This window comes from Hippichthys cyanospilos, chromosome 10 (assembly GCF_059441005.1).
Source record: "Hippichthys cyanospilos isolate Australia breed blue-spotted pipefish chromosome 10, RoL_Hcya_1.0, whole genome shotgun sequence".
Classification (NCBI taxonomy): domain Eukaryota; kingdom Metazoa; phylum Chordata; class Actinopteri; order Syngnathiformes; family Syngnathidae; genus Hippichthys; species Hippichthys cyanospilos.
This window is the reverse complement of record NC_142378.1, coordinates 12401623-12422832: the sequence shown is the minus strand read 5'-3', so window position 1 is coordinate 12422832 and position 21210 is coordinate 12401623. Positions and strand designations below refer to the sequence as shown.

At 38.0% G+C, this 21210-nt stretch overlaps 1 protein-coding gene across 1 annotated transcript in view; it reads right to left on the bottom strand.

The window, feature by feature from the left end:
* The window catches only part of LOC148417116 (phospholipid-transporting ATPase ABCA1-like), a 31400-nt gene extending 10441 nt beyond the window's left edge, over positions 1–20959 (bottom strand). The window contains exons 1-27 of the mRNA XM_088425854.1: positions 20894–20959; positions 19350–19443; positions 17493–17634; positions 16401–16525; positions 15467–15585; positions 14408–14608; positions 13901–14132; positions 13686–13825; positions 13222–13338; positions 12891–13088; positions 12609–12814; positions 10805–10981; positions 8818–9040; positions 8482–8703; positions 8154–8358; positions 7003–7116; positions 6719–6890; positions 6379–6510; positions 6106–6245; positions 5577–5714; positions 4457–4614; positions 3508–3595; positions 3141–3334; positions 2854–2922; positions 2682–2705; positions 940–1104; positions 596–720 (exon numbers count right to left, since the gene is read on the bottom strand). Of these exons, the coding sequence (XP_088281980.1) occupies positions 596–720; positions 940–1104; positions 2682–2705; positions 2854–2922; positions 3141–3334; positions 3508–3595; positions 4457–4614; positions 5577–5714; positions 6106–6245; positions 6379–6510; positions 6719–6890; positions 7003–7116; positions 8154–8358; positions 8482–8703; positions 8818–9040; positions 10805–10981; positions 12609–12814; positions 12891–13088; positions 13222–13338; positions 13686–13825; positions 13901–14132; positions 14408–14608; positions 15467–15585; positions 16401–16525; positions 17493–17634; positions 19350–19443; positions 20894–20959 (3986 nt within the window). The remainder of the gene's footprint in view (positions 1–595; positions 721–939; positions 1105–2681; positions 2706–2853; positions 2923–3140; positions 3335–3507; positions 3596–4456; positions 4615–5576; positions 5715–6105; positions 6246–6378; positions 6511–6718; positions 6891–7002; positions 7117–8153; positions 8359–8481; positions 8704–8817; positions 9041–10804; positions 10982–12608; positions 12815–12890; positions 13089–13221; positions 13339–13685; positions 13826–13900; positions 14133–14407; positions 14609–15466; positions 15586–16400; positions 16526–17492; positions 17635–19349; positions 19444–20893) is intronic.
* Positions 20960–21210: the final 251 nt, after the last annotated feature.

Sequence of the window (21210 nt, the reverse complement as noted above, 5' to 3'; positions counted from 1 at the left end):
CATAGCTTATCAACATTTCATGCAGGGTGCTATAAAAATTGAAAATGTGAAAAATAACATGGATAACTGAAATGCAGAGGTAAAAAAATAAAATAAAAAGAAGAATTTACATGGCAATCAAGTTATTTCATTTTTTCATCCCCCAAAATTGAAAACTCGCAGTATTTGCACTGTATATGTGAAGGCTTTTAGGTGTGCCTTATACTGCGGAAAATATACTAGATTGTTCCATAGTTTCTTTTCTGCCATCCACAGGTATTGGGGAAATTAGGATGCAACAAAGAAGGACTGATAATGGCGACAGGTTTTAACCAACAACTAGGTGGGAGATGACAACAATGATAAGATAAGAAGTGAACAGAAACAGGAAAGTAAATACAATCCAAACAGATTAGACAATGAGGAACACCTGGACAGACACAAGTGTTACAGGGAATGGATTGGTTGAGACATAGAAATGGATTGATGAGCACAGGTGGACACAAACTAAAGGAGACACTGACACAAAGGACAAGAAAACAAGACTAATTAAAATCTACAACAAAAATAACAAAGCCATCTCAAACACAGAACATGACAGAATACTTAAGTGTACCTAAAGAAGGTGTACTGTTTTCCATACATACAAGGCTGGAGCTTCAGGGCTTGGTACTCCACAAACTGTGGGACAAAACGACTGACGAACAGCGCAGCCAGCACAAACACAGCAGGCAGCACAATCTGCATCACAAATAAATTAGAGTTAACTCTATTTCAATTAACTACTGCCAATTAACTTAAAGTAGGAACTTTACTGGCTTCTTGCTTTAAAATGTAACTTACTTGACTGTTTGCTCGTTATAAAATTACTTGAATCATGAATGATGCAGTGTTGTTTTCCCATTTCCAAATTACACGTCCTTAATCCTGGCACGGTTTATTCCCGCTATTGGTTATCACCTGAGCAAAGAGGGCCTGACGACTTCTGCGAACGTACAGCCATCGTTTAATGAAGAGAGCTCTTAGCTGCTGCCAGGTTAGCTGAGATCCAGTCAGGGTCACACCTTGGCCAAGTCCATTCATCAAGTCTGATTTCTGGGGTTCTGTGACAACAAATTGCAGTACCTTGTTAGGGACAGCTCAGCCATGCGCTTTCCAGCCCATACCTGTTTTTAGCAACGTTGTGGTGGTTATCTTTGTACAACTAAGAATCACGTCTTTGAACAACTAAAAGATCACACTAAGACGGTTCACGGGCTGAATCCGAGGGGGTTTAATCTGGCCCGCAAGACGATTCTGTTAAGCACTGAAATTAATAGGACCAAACCCATTAGTCTGCTGTTTTTAACACTGTAATGTCCCTGCCATTGTTAAAGGAGTCACTCAGTCATCGTTCTGTCTGATCACTTTTTTGTGAAAAATAGAATAAAAGCCGCAACATTGCAACATTTTCCTTCTTCTGGATATGTGTCTTTCATTCTATTGAATTGTTTATTTATCATGTGTGATATACAAAATATGTAAAATCATAAAAAAGTTCCATTCCTTTCATGTAGTTTGAGAAAAAATGTTATACTCTGATACATATTGGGGACCCAAAAGGATGTTAACAGTATTTTATTTTAAATTTCCTTTCCCACAATATATTTACAGTGGACTCCCACTATTTGGGCGTTAATTGGGACCATGCCAGCGCATGAAGCAAAAATCTACATATAATTAACACAAACTGTTTTGAAGCTATATAGCATGATTTTATAGATTTTCCGCCGATGAGTTTGACAATGAGTTGTCTGTTCTTATATATGCCCTGGAAATGACTGGCCAGGCAAAGTGGTTGTAGTATGGCCAAAGTCAGGGGGAATAAGGCCTTGCTCTCCGCAATCTTAAACACAGGGTTGCAATCCATTTGCCATTTCAAATTTTCATACATTTCCATAATCTGATTTCCAAAAAAAAAAACTGAAATTAAACCAAATGCTGAACATCAAAAACCACTTGATTCTGTCATGTTCTGTTGTTTTTTTTGTGTGTGTGTTTTGGATACTGGAAACTCTTGGCGGTTCAGAGCTGGTCCACTGTTCCACGGCTGGGACGGAAACCACACTGCTCCACCTGAATACTATAGGGTTATATTTTTGCCACAATCACGGGCGAGCAATGAAAGATTTTGAGTGAGCAAAAATCGATTTTGAGCACAGAAAAAACATTTGAGTGTGCGATTTTGAGCACAGAAAAAAAAAGTATTGAGCGCGCAGTGATACGAGTTTGAGTGAGCAACGATGGATTTTGAGCACAGAAAAAAATGTGCACGCTCAAATTCTGATTGCTTGCTTGCAATAGCACTTTCTCCCTCGTTCAACATCTAGCGCTCTCGTGCTCACTGGAGTTGTGTCCCCTCTGCATGCTCTGCTCGGCACACACGTAACAAATGTGCCACAAAACTAGCCAATCAGAGCTGGTAAAAGTACATTGAATGACTGCTTGGTCTCCAATTAGATTGCTTGCTGTGTTCACCTGGAAAGAGCAAACGAGATTCCGTCACACCGGACCAGGTGGACTTATATCATTAAAGTACAAAAACTAACAAGGTAGTTCTATCAGTCTGATAGTCTGAGACAACACAGTAAAAAAAATAATATAAAAAATAATGCCCATATATTTGTTTCCAAAGAAGCCAACCTTCTCCAGCCCAAGTTGACGTGACGCGATCTTGTTTGCTCTTTCTGGTTGCACACAATGAATCGGGCTATGTTTACATACAAAGCTTGTTCCTTGCTGGCAGCAGTATGAAAAAGGCAGCACAGTATAGGTCTTTGTGTGTGCCACACCAACAAATATGTGCGCACCTATCTCGGATTGTTCCCATTGCGCCTGTCGAGAATCTGCCTGCAGTTCCAGTTTCGCTTTAACCTCAGTTTCCTCCACCACTCGTAGAAAGATCTGGAAAAGATAATACACTTTTCATACATTGAAATAGTACTTAAAGTTGAGTATGTAGGAAATCCAAGCTTTTGACAGAAAATTTGTTGAATCCATATGTAGGTTAATAGATTTTAACATACATTCCTCCTTATTTAAGTTTCGAGCACCACATGTTGTTTTGGCATGCACACGACAGCCTGCAAATGTGTTCACATTCAGGACAGACATTTACTTACATCCTCCAATTTACTATCAGACAGGCCATAGCTAATAATTCCAATCTCGCTCATGTTCTGATCCAGTTCAGATAGAAAGACAGCCAAGCGGCTGATTTTGGAAGCTTCCTGGGGGAGATTCAACACCGCCTCATGTCCTGATTCCTCCACCAGCCTGAAGTCAGGGAAGTGGCGCTTGGCCATGGATAGTAGTGCTTCCATGGCTACCATAAAGGGGCCATTCAGGACATAAGTCAAAATAAGAAAACATTAACTACAATCAGTAAACACACACCAACCTGAAACAAAATAGTAACAAACTGTTGCCTGCACAATCCTCTGAAATCTACTTTTTAAACATCTCTCTGATTTTAGATTCACATAGAACACTCACATGAACTATTGTTCCTGTAAGGCAGACCCGTGTCTCCATTAGGGGATTTGTGCAGGTCTCCGGTCTGTAATAAATTGCTGTCCTGAAACATTACAATTGCACTTATGTTTTTATCTATTATTTAGTTTGTATATTATAAATCATCGCGTCAATCGACCAAACCTGATTATCTTTCCAAAGTTAAAACGGTACAAATCTTCCTTTCAGTAGATAATTTTAAGACCCGGTAAAGTGAATTGAGAGATTTGTGTGAAAATTAACCAAAGTACAGAATAGTGAAGATTCAGTTAAATCTGTTTTTCACCATTTCCACTATCTGGATTTTGAGGGAAATTACAGTCCAAAGTGGGAAAAGCCTGCTGCGGATGTCGTACCCTCTGTGCCAAAGAGGAAAGGACCATCCTAACGATTATCGGCACAAAGTTCAACAGGCACCATCACTGACGGCATCGGAGTGTGTTAATGGCTGTTGCATGGTTAACTTGCATATTTGTGAAGAAGACATCAGTAATGCTGAAAGGTACATACAGGTTTAGGAGAAACATAAGCCACCATCTAAACAATGTCATTTTCATGGCCATCCCTGCTTATTTCAGAAAGACAATTGACATTCTGCAAGTTCTAACTGTAAGGTTGTGAGTACAAGTTGGGCCTGCCGCCGGTGCAAACCTGTCTCCCATTATGACGTGCCCTGCCTGCTGAATAATTCAAAATGAGTATTTGCAAAAAAAAATCAATATTTATCAGTTTGACCATTAAGTATCTTGTGTATTTAATTGAATTTTAATATTTCACAATACGTCAAGAGTTGATTGGAATTGGGATTCGGAAAGGGAAAGTTGATTTATACTTTACAAAGACTAAATTGGAAAATGGTTCACCATTGTACAGAAACTTAAAGAAAATATCTTGGTGCGAGAATGCAACGTGTGGGTGTTGATACCTTTTTGACAACTGTGAGGAAGTAGCCGGATCCCAGTCTAGATTTAAGAAAAAGTGGTGATCCGCAGCAGCACAGTCTTCCCTGGGAGATTATGGCAATACGATCACCAAGTAATTCAGCTTCGTCCATGTAGTGAGTGGATAGAATGATGGTTCGGTCTAAGAAACAAAGAAGAAGAAACACACCCACATGTTCAATAAATTATGACTGTTGCCCATTTATCTTAGAAGACCCTGAGAAGTTGTCCCAATTTTTCCCCTGCTCAAAAATACACACTCAACCAGAAAAAAAAATATATATTAAACATACTATTGGTTGTTAAGAACACATTTATTTGCAAGTTTTTGAAATGTATAATAATTTAATTTATTCATTTGTAATGAAAAACGGTCTAAATTTTACACAGTGTCACTTTAACCAGGGCAAAGCATTTTTGGGTTAAAAAAATGTCTTAAAATATGTCATCGGTATGTGAGTTATTAAACTTTAAAAAAATTTAAACCATAGAAGACATTGTATCAGAAAGAAATAATGTAATTGTTAATAAATATCTCAAAAAAATAATCCAGATAATGTGTCGGCCCTGCTCACAAAAATCAATATTTATAAATAATTGGTCCACAGAAAAATATTAAACATAAAGCATCCTTATTTAAGATTACAGTGGAGATCTGTTCAGAACAATAAGTCATAAACTTATTTATTAATAAATATTTAACCACATAAAATCGTCAAAATAAAGTGTCAGACCTGTTCGCAAATAGAAATATTTATATACAAATATTTGTCCACAGAAAAATATTCAATTAAAGTGTCCTATTTTTGATTCATCGTAGAAATCTTACCCCCCACCCCAAAAACATATCTTGAACCATTAAAGTATGGGGGACAATATGGGTTTTTAAAATAATGGAATTGAATAACCTACTAAACATCATTTTTTATGAACATATATTTTCCTGATTAATTCAATAATTATTTTTAAAGGATTTTTGCATTACGTTCCTTTGTTTCATTGAAAATCTCGAGTACCCTCTGGAGTTCCTTCAGGTGTCCCCAGGGGTCCCTGTAACCCCATTTGAGAACCACTGATTTAATTTATACTGTAATTCCGGTTCACCTTTGCGATATTTCAGCAACAAGTCCCAAATTCCACGACGGGAGTATGGGTCCACCCCTGCTGTAGGTTCATCCAACACAACCACCTTGGAGCCTCCAACAAATGCTATTGCCACCGACAGCTTCCTCTTCATGCCACCTGGTAGTGATAGGTGATAGATTTAAGGTGTGCTTTGTAATTTTTGCCCAAAAAAATAAAAAAAAATAATAATGTTTGCTCAAAACATAGGTAAATGTTTTCTTAATAAATTTTAATAGAAAATCCAACACGTGTTGTCATCTTTGTTAAAAATGTATAAAGGACCTGATACCATGTCAAGTGATTGATGATCGGTTGTTTTATTTTGGGTATAGCTGTTTCTTGCAACTGAAATTAGAGGCAAAAATGATGCATGTACTACTGGTCAGGTCATACTACAAGTTTTAATCAGGATGAAAGTTTTTTTCTTTTTGGTTTTGCAAAATGGCAAACCCCTTTTCAACATTAGAGCATAAGACACTTTTTTGCCTCATACGTGAAACATGCTCACCGGACAGGCCTTCAGTCCTTTCATGACGTTTGTGAAGAAGTCCAACTTCTTCAAGCCAAGAGTCCAGCTCAGCCTTCACTTCTTTTTTTGACATACCCTTCAGACGTCCATAAAACCATACATGCTCCTCCACAGTTAGCCTGCAGCAGACCACAGAAAATACGAGTTTTAGCGATCGATCAAATATTTTTATCAGCATATCAAATACACTGTGACTACACTGACAGAACTACACTGTCAGTGAGTGTAGCATAATCAAGTAGCAATCCTTACCTATCAAACAGGACATTATATTGTGGACAAAATCCCAATGTTCTGCGAATGATGTTCATATTGTAGCGGATGTCCATCCCATTTATGTACACTGTGCCCGAGGTGGGTGGGAGCAGGCCAGTCAATACAGACCTAGTATAAAAGTAATCCTGTGATTAGTGCAGATACTGTCACAATAAAATTAAAGTCAATGATAAGTTTCTCATTGTTTAACATAGAAATACAAACTTTAGTACGTATTTGGGATTGAAAGCTTGAAAAAAGGTACACATTCTTTTAAATGACTTCAATTTTAAATAAGACAAATAATGAAACAATCCAAAATTAAACTTGTTCGTACATGGTAGTAGTTTTTCCAGCTCCATTGTGACCCAGAAAAGAAGTGATCTGCCCCTCATAGAAGTTCAGGTTGAGGTGGTTGACAGCCATCTTGGCTCCCTTCTTGTAGATTTTCACCAAATCACTTATGCTGACACCAACAACCAGGTTGCTTGGGTCTACTTCACTGCAATCTACGTACACATAATCATGATGGAAAAACCATCAATTGCAGAGCTAAACAAACTATGCAAATATACAAAAAGTGTAGGAAGCAAATCCTCTATCTGCAGCAGCTCATGTCACCTTTACTCAGCATTGTAGGGGCAGAGGGGATCTGCATGTCCTCTTCTAGCGAAAGTCCTCTCCAGTAATTGACATGAAAGAGGAAGTACCAGGGCCGGGGTATGCCATATTCACCTGAAGCACACAAAATTGTTGTCATAGTATTAAGTTATGATTGGTTGTTGAAAAAGCCACAGCAAACACAGAAAGAAAAAAGAAAATCATGCCTCAAAAGATTTGATTACGGTTTGGGGGCATTACATATTGACACATTTGATGACCACAAAAACATAATAAAAAATAGCAAATACTGCCTAAGTGGTTTCCTTAACTATGTACTTTATGTCTGTGCCAGAGGTGGCCAAACGTTTTGCAAGTGGGCTAGATTTTGTTGAGATGAAAATTTGGGTGGTAACGCCTCAACGATTGATCCTCACTCATTTAAAGCGATCGGGACGCTCCTTCATATGCATAAAATCAACTTTCTGGTCACGTTCAATGTTTTAGTAGCAAGGTGTTAGGAATGTTGCAATTAAGACAAGAGATGAGCCCCAAATCATTGCCCTGCACTCTTGTGGGTTAATGTAAAATTGCATTAAGCATATTTTGCTTTCCAAATTCCCAGAATTTAAGTTTGCAAACTGAATATATTTAAATCTCAGTCATCCTCCATGAACGCAGAATGATGTATCTTTGTGAGGAAAAAAACACATTTGCTTTTACACTGGAAAACAATGGTCACAGTTTTTGCCTATACGGTAATTAACATCTCTTTCAAGTTACGTTCAGACCCTCCTTAACCCTATTATTTGTGAGAAAAAAAATCTGTAAAAAAGTGCCGGGGATTGAAGTCTGCACTCTGTAAATACGATTCAATTTTGTCATGATCCAATTTTTTGGAGAAATAGCCTTTTTTTATCTTTCACATAACATTGTCCTGTATTTTTTTGTTTATGTGAAATAATCAAATAATCAAAGCATTTTTTGTTTGTTAAACGGTGCCCTAGTTGACTTGGATATGAAAATCTGCTCCACTTTTTCTCAGAAAAGGAACATGAGGACCAGAATTTAGTCAATTTGGTTTCATTCTAAACTAATTTCTTGTCATGCTGTAGGATGCAGTTTGCAAAATGATCATTCAGCGCTAAAAAGAAAGTCAAGCGGCATCATACCAGGGAATACAGCTTCGATGTACCAGGCTGCCACTGCATAAACGAAGGCATCCACATAAAGCATTGCGATTGCTGTTGCGAAGTTGTAGGAGTCGCCCACAATGGGACTGGACCGCATATTGGACCACTGGATCCCAACGCCTTGCTCCTCGTATTGAGAAAAATATTCAGAACCAAACCCAAAGGCCACAGGTGAAAGAAAGCTCTGGAAAAACATGTAGGTATACCTTTAACCAGACGAATGTGTTGTTTTGTAGGCCTAAAAATGTATCTAGCACAAAGACCACATTGAGACGGAAACATATGTTCACATTGCTCTCTCTCTTACAGCAAAAACTTTAAGAGTGGTGGTGACGCGATCCTGCCATGCCACGAACAGCACGTATGGCAAGTAGAGGCTAAAGTATATAAGTCCACCGCATGAAGCAGCCATGTTGGCCTTGGAGAAGAAAGTGCTGATGAGGAAGCACTGCATGATGGTTGCGGTGGCAAATGCCATTAAGAAAAAAAATACGACAACCGTATTGCTGTATGGAAGGACCTCACCAACCTAGAGAAAAAAAAGAGAAACGTTACCAAAAAAAGGTACTTCTATACAATAAATATACATGGGTAAAATTAACTGACACTTAAGCCGATTGATGTGAGTGACAACTGTTCTTGCCTTAAGCAGAGTAATAAGGAGTACAGTAGACAGCAGGAAAGGCACAAGACTGCTGATGAACCAGCTGAGCCACAGCGTTTCCGTCTTCAGACCCATAATTTTCATCATTTCTTTCAGTCTCATTTCCTTCTCGTAAACCACACCCTTAATGATTACCGCAACAGAATAGATCCAAGCCAGTGTCAGGAAAAGCGGCAGGGTGCGATTCAGCGTTCGAAGAAAACTGACAACAGGACGTATGTCATTTTAGTTGGGAAAAAGCATGTCAATTGTCAATTCAAAAGAAACACCAAAAAAAACAACAAAAAAAACAATGACCAATCCACACAAAATGACCAAAGCAGTGTGAAAATTCCATTCCTTTGACTCATTCATTCCCAAAGACATAATTTACCTTCTTAAACTGCATCACAATTACCAACGAGTACAACAACTGTTTTTTTTTACAATTACAACAACTTGATTCGCCATTTTGCCGTCGGTCCATCGGCAAAACCGCCGTCCGTCAGTGGTGACGAAGTGCCCATATCTGGCGGTAAATTCTATGTCACTGTATAGTGACAACAAACGACCTCCTTCACAATAATTACACGGAGCCCAGATAGCCAGTCCAAGCCGCTTTGGTAAACTAACAAATCTCCTCAGAATTTTAAGACATGAGACACTAGTACCTAGCTTTATGAAAAGCAAGGAGAAAACTATTACATGGAGCTTGCGTTGTTCCTGCTGTTTGTCTCGCCACCAAGCAAAAGGGCAATTAGCAATTGCTTTTTGATTGGCTTGCTTGTTAGCCATATTTGTGCGACATTCACATGTTCTTTTCATATTGGCAAATAAAGGATGACTGAAAAATTGACCGTGTATCAAACGCACGTTTTGAAAGATTTGATTAGGTGATGTGGCAGAGGTGGTGACAATTACAAGAACCGCTGTGATAGGCTCCAGCACGCCTGTAACCCTCGGTAGGATAAGCAACTAAGAATATTGATGTACGTCTTAGGAAGAATTAATTAAATAGTACTTAAGTACTAGAGTGCCTACTTTAGGAACTTAAGTACTGAGGTAATAGATTATGCTAGTTAAAGTAATTGATTACTTTTGGTAATTCACAGGGGTGGAAATCATTTTCTGCGATTAGATTACAATCCGACTTTTTCGTCAATGATTTGATTCAAGATTAATTCAATTCGATTGACTCAAAATAATTCAATTTCATTACCAATGATTTCTGCTTCAATCTATATATGAGCAAAGAATAATCATCTGACTTCCGCCTGGTTTGCAAGACAGACTAACAGAAGGTGACAGTTATTAAGTCTAGTTTTTTAAAAAAGGTGCATTAATAACCATCATATCAATTTTAGGACATTTTAAGCCAGCTCTGAATCATAGTATGGGACCATCCTAACAATTTCAACCTATATTTTAAGTCGGTTCTGAATCATGGCAAATATACGTTTTTTGGCACACCCCTAGCACTCAAGTTTTGAAGTACTCAACTACCTTAGGTACTAAAGTCCTTAAGTAATGATTACTATAAAGTATGAAGTAACTGATTACTTTAGTACATTATTACTAAAAGTAATGCATTGCTGTAGTACAATATTTTATTGAGCACAAGTCATTTTCAATCACCCCTTCAGCCAAACACTTGATATTTTTTTTTAAATATAAAAAAAATGCCTGGGTTTGAATGTCTGAATTTTTTTTTAAGATTTAATGCGTTAAAATGATTAAAATACAGTTTCTGAGATATGGCACAAGGGAAAACTGTTTCCAATATTCTGCTGTATACTAAATGATACTCAACAAATCTCAGTAGTAAACCTATTAGTAAAAGAATTAAAAACTCTGAAATGTGTATAGATATACAGTATTTTTGAAACCGTTGTGCTTAAACTGTCACTTTGTGGCACGTTTGTCTAGAAGAGCCTCTCACCTCCAAACAAATATATTGAATATTGAATTCTGGTACTGCATGACTTACAGGTCATTCACAAAACAGGGGTATGGCATCTGCTGTACGTAGAGGCCAATGTTTTGTTGTATTTTTGTCATAGTGCGGATAACGGCCTTATCCACCAGGTCCTGAACATATACAAAGCCGCCCTGAATGTAGCGCAGGTCTTTGACTGGGTTAGCTGCCGGACCAGGAGTCCAAAACCTGGAGGGAAAAAAAAGTGCATTTGAAAAAAATATTGTGGAAAAAGGTCATTTTGTCAGTCATTTCAGAAAGTGATATTACAATATAGAATCATTACAGCTATAGGCCAATAGAATGGGACCACTTGGTGAAATTAGATTTCCATATTTTGTGCTTTTGCACATCACATTGTCTTGTGTTTCCGGTAAACATGAAAAAAAATGTACTTCAAGTAAACCCCTTCCTTCAAAATCATAGCAGATGGACAAAGATGTGTAGAGCAGGGAGTGAGTCACACGACATGCTAATGAGGCCGTATGAGCGGAGGGGCTGACCAGTCCTCCACCATACCGCTCATCGGAAAATGTCAGAATACAGGTGCGGATAAAGCAAATAGATGGTTGTTTTTATTTTCGTTTCTCAAATATTTTGGTCCTTGGTTTAATGCTATAAATGTTAGGTTTTATGACTCCATGAAGGCTTGGAATGTGAGTGTATTTAAACAAAATGAGAAAAAGTTCATGCTTGTCTGATGAAATTATAAATGATAAGGTTACCTTTTTTTTTTTTTATTTATGAAGGCTTGGAATGTGAGTGATATAAAATGATAGTGCTTGTCTGAAAAAAATTCTGCTGAGCCTAACCCTACTGTGGATCGGTGGCGCAGTGAATAGCACGTCCGCCACACAGTTAAAGGGACCCGAGTTCAAATCCACCAAATCCAGCTTTTCTTGTGTGCATATTCTCCCCAGGCCCACGTGGGTTTTCTCCAGCTTCCTCAGAGACTCCAAAAACATGCATGGCAGGTGTATTGGACATATTAAATTGTCCTTAGGTGTGATTGGGTGCATGAATGGGTCTCTCTGTTCCCCGCAATTGGCTGGCAACCCGTTCAGGGTGTCCCCTTACTACCTGCTGGGATAGGCACCAGCAAGCCTGCAACCCTTGTGAGGATAAGAATCTCAAGAAAACGGATTGCTGTAAATAGAAAACTGTTGTATATTGAAAAACCACGAGTGGAGAAAACCTATATGATAAAAGAAAAAGCATAATACACAATAGAAAAATATAGAATAGCTAGATATCAAAAATACAGTAAATGGGGAAAAGAAAAAAAAAAAAAACATTCGCAGGGGTGGCAAAGTCCAGCCTGTTTTCAGTAATTCCCTTCAACCAATTCTTCTGATCATTTAAGTCAGGTGGCTGGTTGAAGAGAAACATCGAAAACAGGCTGGCTTGAGGCTCGAGAACCAGACTTGGCCTCCCCTGAGTTCTGTATAATAATGAAGAAACACAAAAAATATTTATAATAAGACAAATATACTGTAAATGAGAAATTATTCATAACAATAAAACTGAAAAATCAAAAGGTGTTAAGTGTAAATGTCACCACAAGTACCAGTATGTTTTGAAAGACGTAACCCTTGCAATAAATGGGGTGAGGTGAATCGTGATTGATTAATACCCCTCTACCTGTGATCTCATTCTTAGTTGTCAGCAAGTGGCAAAAAGGAAGAACAGTGTCTTAACTTTTGGAATTGACTTTCTCTTTAAGGCTGTTTCCTGTGATGTGTTAACTTTAGAAGCAACTTACTCTTTACACTGACACTTTATCTGGCACAATTATTTTCAAAAAGTATCGCACTACCTGTCCCTGATCTGATCAGTGCGGGTAACATCATCAATGTCCATTCGGATCTTGTAGGTGATGTTGTGGGGCAGCTGAGAAACTGAAGAATCGGGAAGCACAAACACCACGCCTGCCCAAAACTGTTTGTCCTCAAGGAGCTCCAAAGACCTGCTGACCAACTGATCTTCACCAGTCAGCCCTTCCAACTTGTTAATAGAAAAACACTGTTGGAAATAGAGACGTTGACTTGTACACTTGTCCTCAGTTGTGTAACTAATATTAGCATTAGAAAATGTAAACCTCAGTGACTTGTGCAAGATAGGGAATGGTGTAATTGAGGTCTTTGTAGAGGTCCTGCCAGGTTGAATGTTCTCCAGGCCTCCTCGGTGGACTTGGTGAGCGACTGGACAAGAAATGAGCCAACCGTGAGGCTGTCCATAATGAATTTGTCAGTTGCCCGTCGACCTGCTGAGCTATGTTGGGCAGACGCAGTAAACCCTGCACAAAAACACAACCAAGCCCAACACACAGACACACACAAATTACGAGAAAAAGCACAAATTACTATAAAAAGCATGAATGTTTTGACATATATAAAGAGATGAGGAACGCGAACAGGTTAAAGTCAGACCTGCAATATTGGAATCTCCACTCTAGTCTCCATTGTTTTTTTTATTTCTGGCCCCACCTCCAACCAAGCCTCATTCAAGTGCTTGAAGATTTGCAGGTCTTGGAAAGTCTTGTTCACCTTTTAAACAAATAATGGATTCATATCAAATGTAAGAACAGATATAATGGAAATTGCTACTTAGAGGCTTAGAATATCTTTGATGGGTTTTTCTTCTATTGAATATACTTTCCAGCTGTCTTTCAACACTTCCTGAAAGTTTGAGGTTGTTGCTAAACAACTTTAAAAGATTTGTGTGCCAAAATGTTCGGGTTTTCTCTCAAAAGTACGAATTTCAACCAAGCAATGTTTTAAAACGGAAATTAGATGTAAACATAGAATATATGAATAATTAAATTTTCTTTTTTCTGGGCACAAGGATCCTTCTGTCAGGGCCAGTCACATTTTATGAAGTCTCTTCACTTCACCTCTTTCATAACTTGTTGAACCGCAGGCGTGTCTGGTGTGTACAGCAGTTTTCCCAGGAGTATCGGTTTAATCACTCGCCATACAGCACGGGATGAGGGATTGCCATTTATACTTTGAATCAAATCCTGGCAGAAATAAGCTGTAAGTAGATCAATTTGGACAACATTCGATCAAATCAGAATAATAAAAACAAAGTTCAAGAGGGTTTACTTACCACTGTGAGTTTTGGGACTGGCGCCTATGACTTGAAAGTCAGTTGTCCTCTTTAAAGGCGTGACTTTATCCACTTTATTTTGGGTCAATGATGGCGTTTGTCTCCCAGTTGCAGGGCGATTGCACATGATCCTTGAGATTACTTGGAAACTCTCCCTGGGCTTAGTCCCATATTGCCGGGACGACAGAGTGAGTTCTTGACTCATATCGGAAAAGCTGGAAAGGGACGATAACTGAGGGGAGGTCGAGAGGGAAGTTGGGGTGCCAAAGTATCAAAAACGTTAAGAGATTAATTGATAAAAGGTTAATAATCTTGTGGTTATGTTGGCAAGGGCTCTTACAATATTTATGATGATAGTCAACTGCTTGAAAAGAGAGATAACGGTCGTGAGGTCCGCAGGGCTGCTATTGGCCTAAATGGAAAACAGTAAATGCCTTGACTATAATGACTGATTTCAATCAATGCACTTAAAGCAATCATTGGGTCTTATTTTCTAAGTGTTCACACCGCAAAGTTTATGAGCAGCTTAGTTGTGTCCATCTCAGAGAGAAATAGCCGATGTGCCTCCAGAATGATGTCGTCGGGCAGTGCGCACAGCTGAGGTTGCAGGTCATTCTTATCCTCATCATCCATAATCAGGAACCGTTCTAATTCAGCTTTATTGCATACCAGCTCCTTTAGTTGCAGCTCAGGTCCTGCTAAAGAGGGCTAGATGGAGGAAAAATAATTAAAAAAGAATATTCTGTACATTTACCATAAATGGTACGTTTGGATCACATTTGAACTCATAGTAATTTGTCAAAGTATACTTATAGCATGTCTGACATTAACTTCTCCAGGCTGGTGAGATTTGTTAAATCTGTCATGTTTCTGTTGATGGATGTTGGTATTTCGGTCTTTGGTATTTTCAAGTTGTGGGTTTTGTGGTTCATGTGTCTTCCTATTTTGTTCTCCATGTGTGTGTCCTTGTTAATGTGATTGTGTGTACCTGGCCTTTGTATGTCCTCCAATCACTTTCCGCTGCTTTTTGTTCCAATCCGGCTGTTACTTGTGTCCTTGTTATGTCGAGAATATTTAATTCCCATTTTGCTTTCAGTCAGTGTCAAGTCATTTTCTAATGTCTATATCATAGAGTTTCACTGCCTCACTGTCGCTGTTTCCCTGCCCTTGCCCTGTGACTTTTATTTGATACTTTGAGAGTTTTCTTCTTGTTCGTCCTGCCTGATTTGTATTAAATCGCCATTTTTGAGCAACTCTACTTCCCAGCTTCCCTGTGTTTAGGGTTCACCTTCCCACACCTCTCACCACCATGCCTCACGTTAATGACAAAATCAATTTTAAATATTGTAGATTAATAATTGTGTCATTATTTAAATCATATATTTGCTATGACCACATAAATAATTATTTTCCTCCGATAAGCTGACTTCAAGAACGCCTGCAGAGAAGTAATTTGACTTTGACATTTAACCGAAATATTTAACATACACATTAACCTTCCAGTTGTTTTGAATTCTGACACTGTGTAATTTTGTTTGATTGGATGCATCAATATGGTGGTTTCACCTGAAAACGGAGTTTAGTCCCCAGCAGCTTATTTACACTCTCACTCGAAAGGCCGGTTTTGGTGCGTAAGAAGGTGGAAAACGTCTCATCGGCTCTGAGGAACTCTCTCACTGTGAGTGCTGGAAGTGTATCAGAGAGAGAAAAAAATGTCAAGAACAAAAAAGCTGTTTTGCCATTAAATTTCCTCAAGGAAAGTAGCTAGTAGGTGTCCTACAAGTCGCTGAATTACATCATCACCAAATTTGCATAACTGGCAAGTTGGATGTAATTGTAGTGAACGCTGTAAGGACAGAAGAAATGTCATGGGAAAGGCAAAAAGTGAGTAAAATCTTTAGAACTACAAGTGAATTTCTGTTGTTTTTTTGCCTTTTTTGACTGTTGTCACTATTTGCAAAAATAAAAAAGTTGCCCAGAGGCTTTGGATTGTTGAAAAAAATCTGATGATTTGGATGGCTTCTCCTAATGCAGAAAATCAACCTCCCTCATCTAGTGCCGTTGCCAACTACAAACATTTAAGATTCATTATAACTTGACTGGCCGTGAATGAGTTAACATAGCATGAAAAAGAGTTATCTCTTTATTGACTTTGAGTAACTACAAAATGTAAGCCTGTCAAAGGTATAACATGTATTTATATGCAAGTGAGTCAGCGTGTTAAGACCATAAAACAGGCTTTGGGACTAAGCAACAGCACCTGCTGGCACTCCAACACCTCCCATTTGCTTGTATGTATGTCAGGTTGTAATTTTATGGACAGAATTGGGTGTTTATTTTCAATCAATTTGCAAACAAAAACTATGCGCAAATAAAAATAATACATTTGTAAATACAATCATTTTTTGATTAAAAATGAAGACACATTTTTGTACATGATTACATCAACGGATCTTTCAGAGTCAAACCTAAGGTAAATTAAAATAACAACGCATCATACTTGGCCAGAGTTTAGGATTTTGTCCCAATCTCTTGATGTCTTCTTTCAGATTCGTAAGGGTTGTCAGATCATGAGTCGCAGTGTAGTTTAAAAGCCTGTGTATGTCCACAAAGACTCGAGAAATTCTGGAGGGGGAAAAAGACGTTTGCTGTTTATATAAATCAGTGGTACTCAACCCTGTTTCAGTGATTTTCAGCCGTCCCCTTTTACGCAAAGCATTTTTGGACAGAAAAAAAACCCCTCAACAGACTTAAAAAATTAAAAAAAATAAAGAATAAAGAGCATTTTTTCCTCTATGACCAACTATACAATTTTTGGCACTACATTTGTAATATTGTGTATGTTCTCTTTTTTGTGACTTGTCTGCCAAAAAATAACATAATTCCGCACTGAGTTGCTTCCTCCAGTTCCTTTTAATTTTCTCTTAATTTCAAAATAAAAATGAACTGCCCTTTTCAAAGCATCCATCCCCACAACAAACTGTTGCTCGGAATCAGTCAACTGGAGGATGGGTGCTGATGCCAAGTGATTCTTTATTCTCAGTGATTTGAATTTTGCTTGATTAATTGGAATGATTCAATAACAGCTGTGAATTTAAAGACCACTGACATGAGTTTAGACCAATTGAATTTGAAGCGGTTTGCCTGGTCCTGTAAATTAGTTTGTTTTGGGGTTTTTTCAAATCTATATTTCACATTAGTGAAATATTTAATTCAATTGGATAGCTGACTGCATGATCCACATGCGGTAAAATAATATAATAAATGGCATTTTTGGTTTGCATTTTGGCTTCAATTTCATGAGTAAGAGCATTACTCGAAAACTTTTTTTTTTCCATATTGGACGTGATGCCAAATTTAAATGTCAAAAAGATTTTGTGGCTCCCAATGTTTTTTTTTGGGGGGGGTTGTCAAAACGGCTCTTTGAGTATGAAAAGTTGCCAATCCTTTCTCTGATCACTATCAATATTGGATAAGGTTGTGACCATGCAAAAACCTTTAATAATAAGATCAATTTGTAAAATGGTTGCTGTGGTTAGTTTCTTTGAAAGTCTGGAGAAACATTATATGTTTCCTTGATCAGGGAACCTACAGTGAGTTGTCAAAGTTGTCCACTTTGCCCGATGTCTCCCCTCGCATTGGGCTGCTATGACAGGTATTGTTTATGTTGCAGATGAGACCTTGAATCCAAGGCAAAGTACCAGCTGATGACAGAGCTTTATTTGGAAAGTGACCTGGAACAAAAAAACAGAATGCAAGTGCAAGACCATTGTGGCAAAAACAAATGTAACAGGCTTTTATAAATTTCCGCTCTTACATATGCAAACCTTATGTTTTTAAATATATCTCTTGAATGTGATGCTGTCTTCATATACCGTATTTTCCGCACTATAAGGCGCGCCTAAAAGCCTTATTTTTTTTAAAAAAAAAGCTGATGGTGCGCCTTATAATCGGGTGCGCCTTATATATGGATTAATATTGAGATTGGGATCGGTAGATGGGGAATGAACTGATAAAGTAAGCTTTACCTGTTTCTTTTCTGTGTTTACAGTTGAACGAGGTTGGTCATACTGACTGAGTTATTATGCTATTGAAAGTTTAGAGTTATTATTTGAGTTATTATTGTTATTACTTTGAGTATTATTACATTGTAATTGAAATAGTTTTCAAATATGTCCTTAATTGAGGGTGCACCTTATAATCCGGTCCGCCTTATACTGTATATGGAAAAGGTTTTAAAATATGGATTAATTGAGGGTGTGCCTGATAATCCGGTGCGCTTTATAGTGCAGAAAATACGGTACATCTCTTCAGATAGTTTCTTTGTCAATGTTTTTTTTTTACATTGCTTGTTTTAAACGAGGATACAATATATTGAGCAAGATGGAATATAACGGACCAGGCTTGGCCTGTGTTGTACATTCCTGTTGCCCTCTCTTCACCATCGACATTACACCGGCTGTGTGCATATTGTATATTTTGGGATTTGAAGAAGAGATTTACGTTTTAATAATTTGTTCAGTATTTTGCTGAAGTCTCGTTGTGGTAGTTTTGTCAGCATAACTTCCAAGTAAGATAATAGAACAAAGGCATTCCTCTCTTCAGAGACAGCCCTGGCGTGCTGGGGCTGGCTGTGACCCTGATCACCTGATCCCTCCTAACAGTTAAACAAATGGCCAGGTACAACAGAGGCAGAAGTGGACCATGACATGTAATTTGAGTAAGAGGAGACAAATTTTAGAGAGCTTTTGAAGAAGAGAACAAAGAGCCATGCAGGCTGGTGATCTTGACCTCATGAAAGCCTGCTTTTAACATCAGGAGAATTAAACTATAGAACGTTTTCCAACCAATTCATCACCAACCAGCATTGAACCACTACGAGAGTTAAAAAAATTCACCACACGTGCGCACACCTAGTGCATCCACACACCTTTCCCCGCCCCTTCCCTCCTTTATACAACACACATTGTTCACTTGTGAGAATTCTTGAGATGAGTTGTTGCTGTTGTTGATTCTTGTGGGCCAAAATGCCCTCATATAATATTATGACTATTGACGTAGAATGACGAGTAACTTTACGAAGAAAGTGCCTTTATTTGTGGATGAACAAGACCGAATATTAACAGGCTGTTAGACGGCTTCACACGTCGCGTTAGAAGTGAAGCAGCAAAACATTAACCATGCTATAGCGAGGAATGACTGTAGTGTGAACTTTTGTCAAAACATTGATTTGGTCCAATATTTGTTTGACTCTTTGTTGTCCAAAGAACATTCAACAATCCAGTGTTCATTTTCTACTACTTATGCTGTTTCAGCACTATTAAGTTTGCCAAAATTATTTTTATTTGCTAAATGCCATTTTTTCTTTCATTTTTTTTTTCATTTTTAAAAGACAGTGGATGGTTCTATGCTTTTAAATAGCATTGAGAGTTGCTGACATAATACTCACATTGACCCTTCTGAAAAGGATGACTGATGTTACGAACATAAATGAGGATGAAAAAGATGAAGAGTGGCCAGAAGAGCTCAATAACCAGTTGTGTCTGCAGAGGTGAGAGAACACGAGTTAGGTGATGATGAGAGGTGTGCAGGAATTCTCACCTCCAAGATCCATTTTTACATGATTACATAAATGTATATTATTGGGAACACACAGCCACAACAGGAGGGTGCAAAAATAACGTGCCCTTTTATTGGCTGCCCATTTCTCTCCTTCAATTTAACAATATCTTTAAAAATAAACGTATTTTTGACTGAATTGTACAGGTTGTAGGTTAACATAGTAGGGGAGTAGTATTTATCCTTGTCTGTTTTGTGAATCTCAAAAATGTGACATTTTAACAAATGTGTATACATTTTGTAGCTTGTCTTCACTACCTTTGTTAGTAAATATGGAAATTGTATTTTTTTGACAGCAATTGGGCATCCACACCAAATATGCGGGCTGTGATCAACTGTTGTTTGCTTCTTTATCAGACTCTGAAGAAGGGGAAAGATAATATCGAAACTTTTGAGGTAAATCCTGAAATGTTGAGATTTTAAAGTTTTCATTTTTTAATTGTAAAGTTTTTAAGTCTTGCTACTGTCTGATAAAGAAGAACACAGTTGATTATAAACAATAGACTGAATGAAGGTTGTTCCAAGTGCTGGCTGTGATATTGCGATATTTTTATTTTCCCTGCTCATTGTAGGGAAATATGTTAACAATTGGTAGAAAAGCATAGAAGTTCTTGTATAAGTACATACAACCAGTGGTGCACATATTTTTTTCGTGGTTACTCACATGAGTACCAGGACATATTGTTATTAATGCAAAATCTTATTTTAAAAAAAATAAGTCTTCCTCCTCAGTGTCTCTCCCAAATTAACAGCAGTGCCATCTTTTTTTGTGCAATCACATTATTCAAGCCTGCCTGTTTTATAAGCCCATCAGTTATGGTTTGCACTGTTAATTTTGCAATCAGTTTAATTCGTTCAAGCAAGTCAGAGGTATTGGGGCATGCCAAAACGAATTTATTTCCATTTTTAATCATCTGATTTTCCAAAATTGATCTCAATTGACAGCTGATAGAGTGCATAGTGCGAAACAGGTGAGAAACTCAACTGCATTTCGTCATTGTGGCAACTGGAGAACATTGAAATCTTTTTTAATAATAACCACATAGGCGTGAGAAAAGCAGACACCCCTGTCGTGCAAACAAATGAAAATATTGCCATCTAAAGGTGAAAAGGCGCAATTGCGTGTTTTTTTTTCAGGTGAAACTTTCCGTTCCCCTGAAAAAAAACAACGCAATTTTCAGCTTTCCGTGGAAAAGCTGAGTTCACCGAAGCGCGCCGGTGAAGCCAACATCAGCGTCGTCCCATACACAAAATGAGCCCTATACGTGCTGGTTATTTGATGGTTATTAAAAAAATGCATAAAGTAATGTTCCTTGATGCCTTTATGCTACTTTTTGTCACAAAGCAGGAAGAATCGATGAGGCATGACAGCACCTTATTTCTTCTGCGGTAAGTGAGGTGCTTCCATAGCAAGAGAAGAAGCTGCTGAGAAAAATCCATCACTGTTAAAAAAATAAATAAGACATTGTGAGTGACACAGCACGAATCTCACATGGGCATACAACCAAGCAAACAGCCGATTTATGTATGAATCTATATAGAGTAATTTATGTAGTGTCGCTTGACTTAAGAGTCCAGTGTTTTCTGCTCGCGACTGACAATTAAACGTTTATCCCGAAATCCTTCTGATCCCGGAAGACTTCAGGCTAGCCAATCATCACTTTTGCTGCGCGTGCTTTCAACAACGTTGC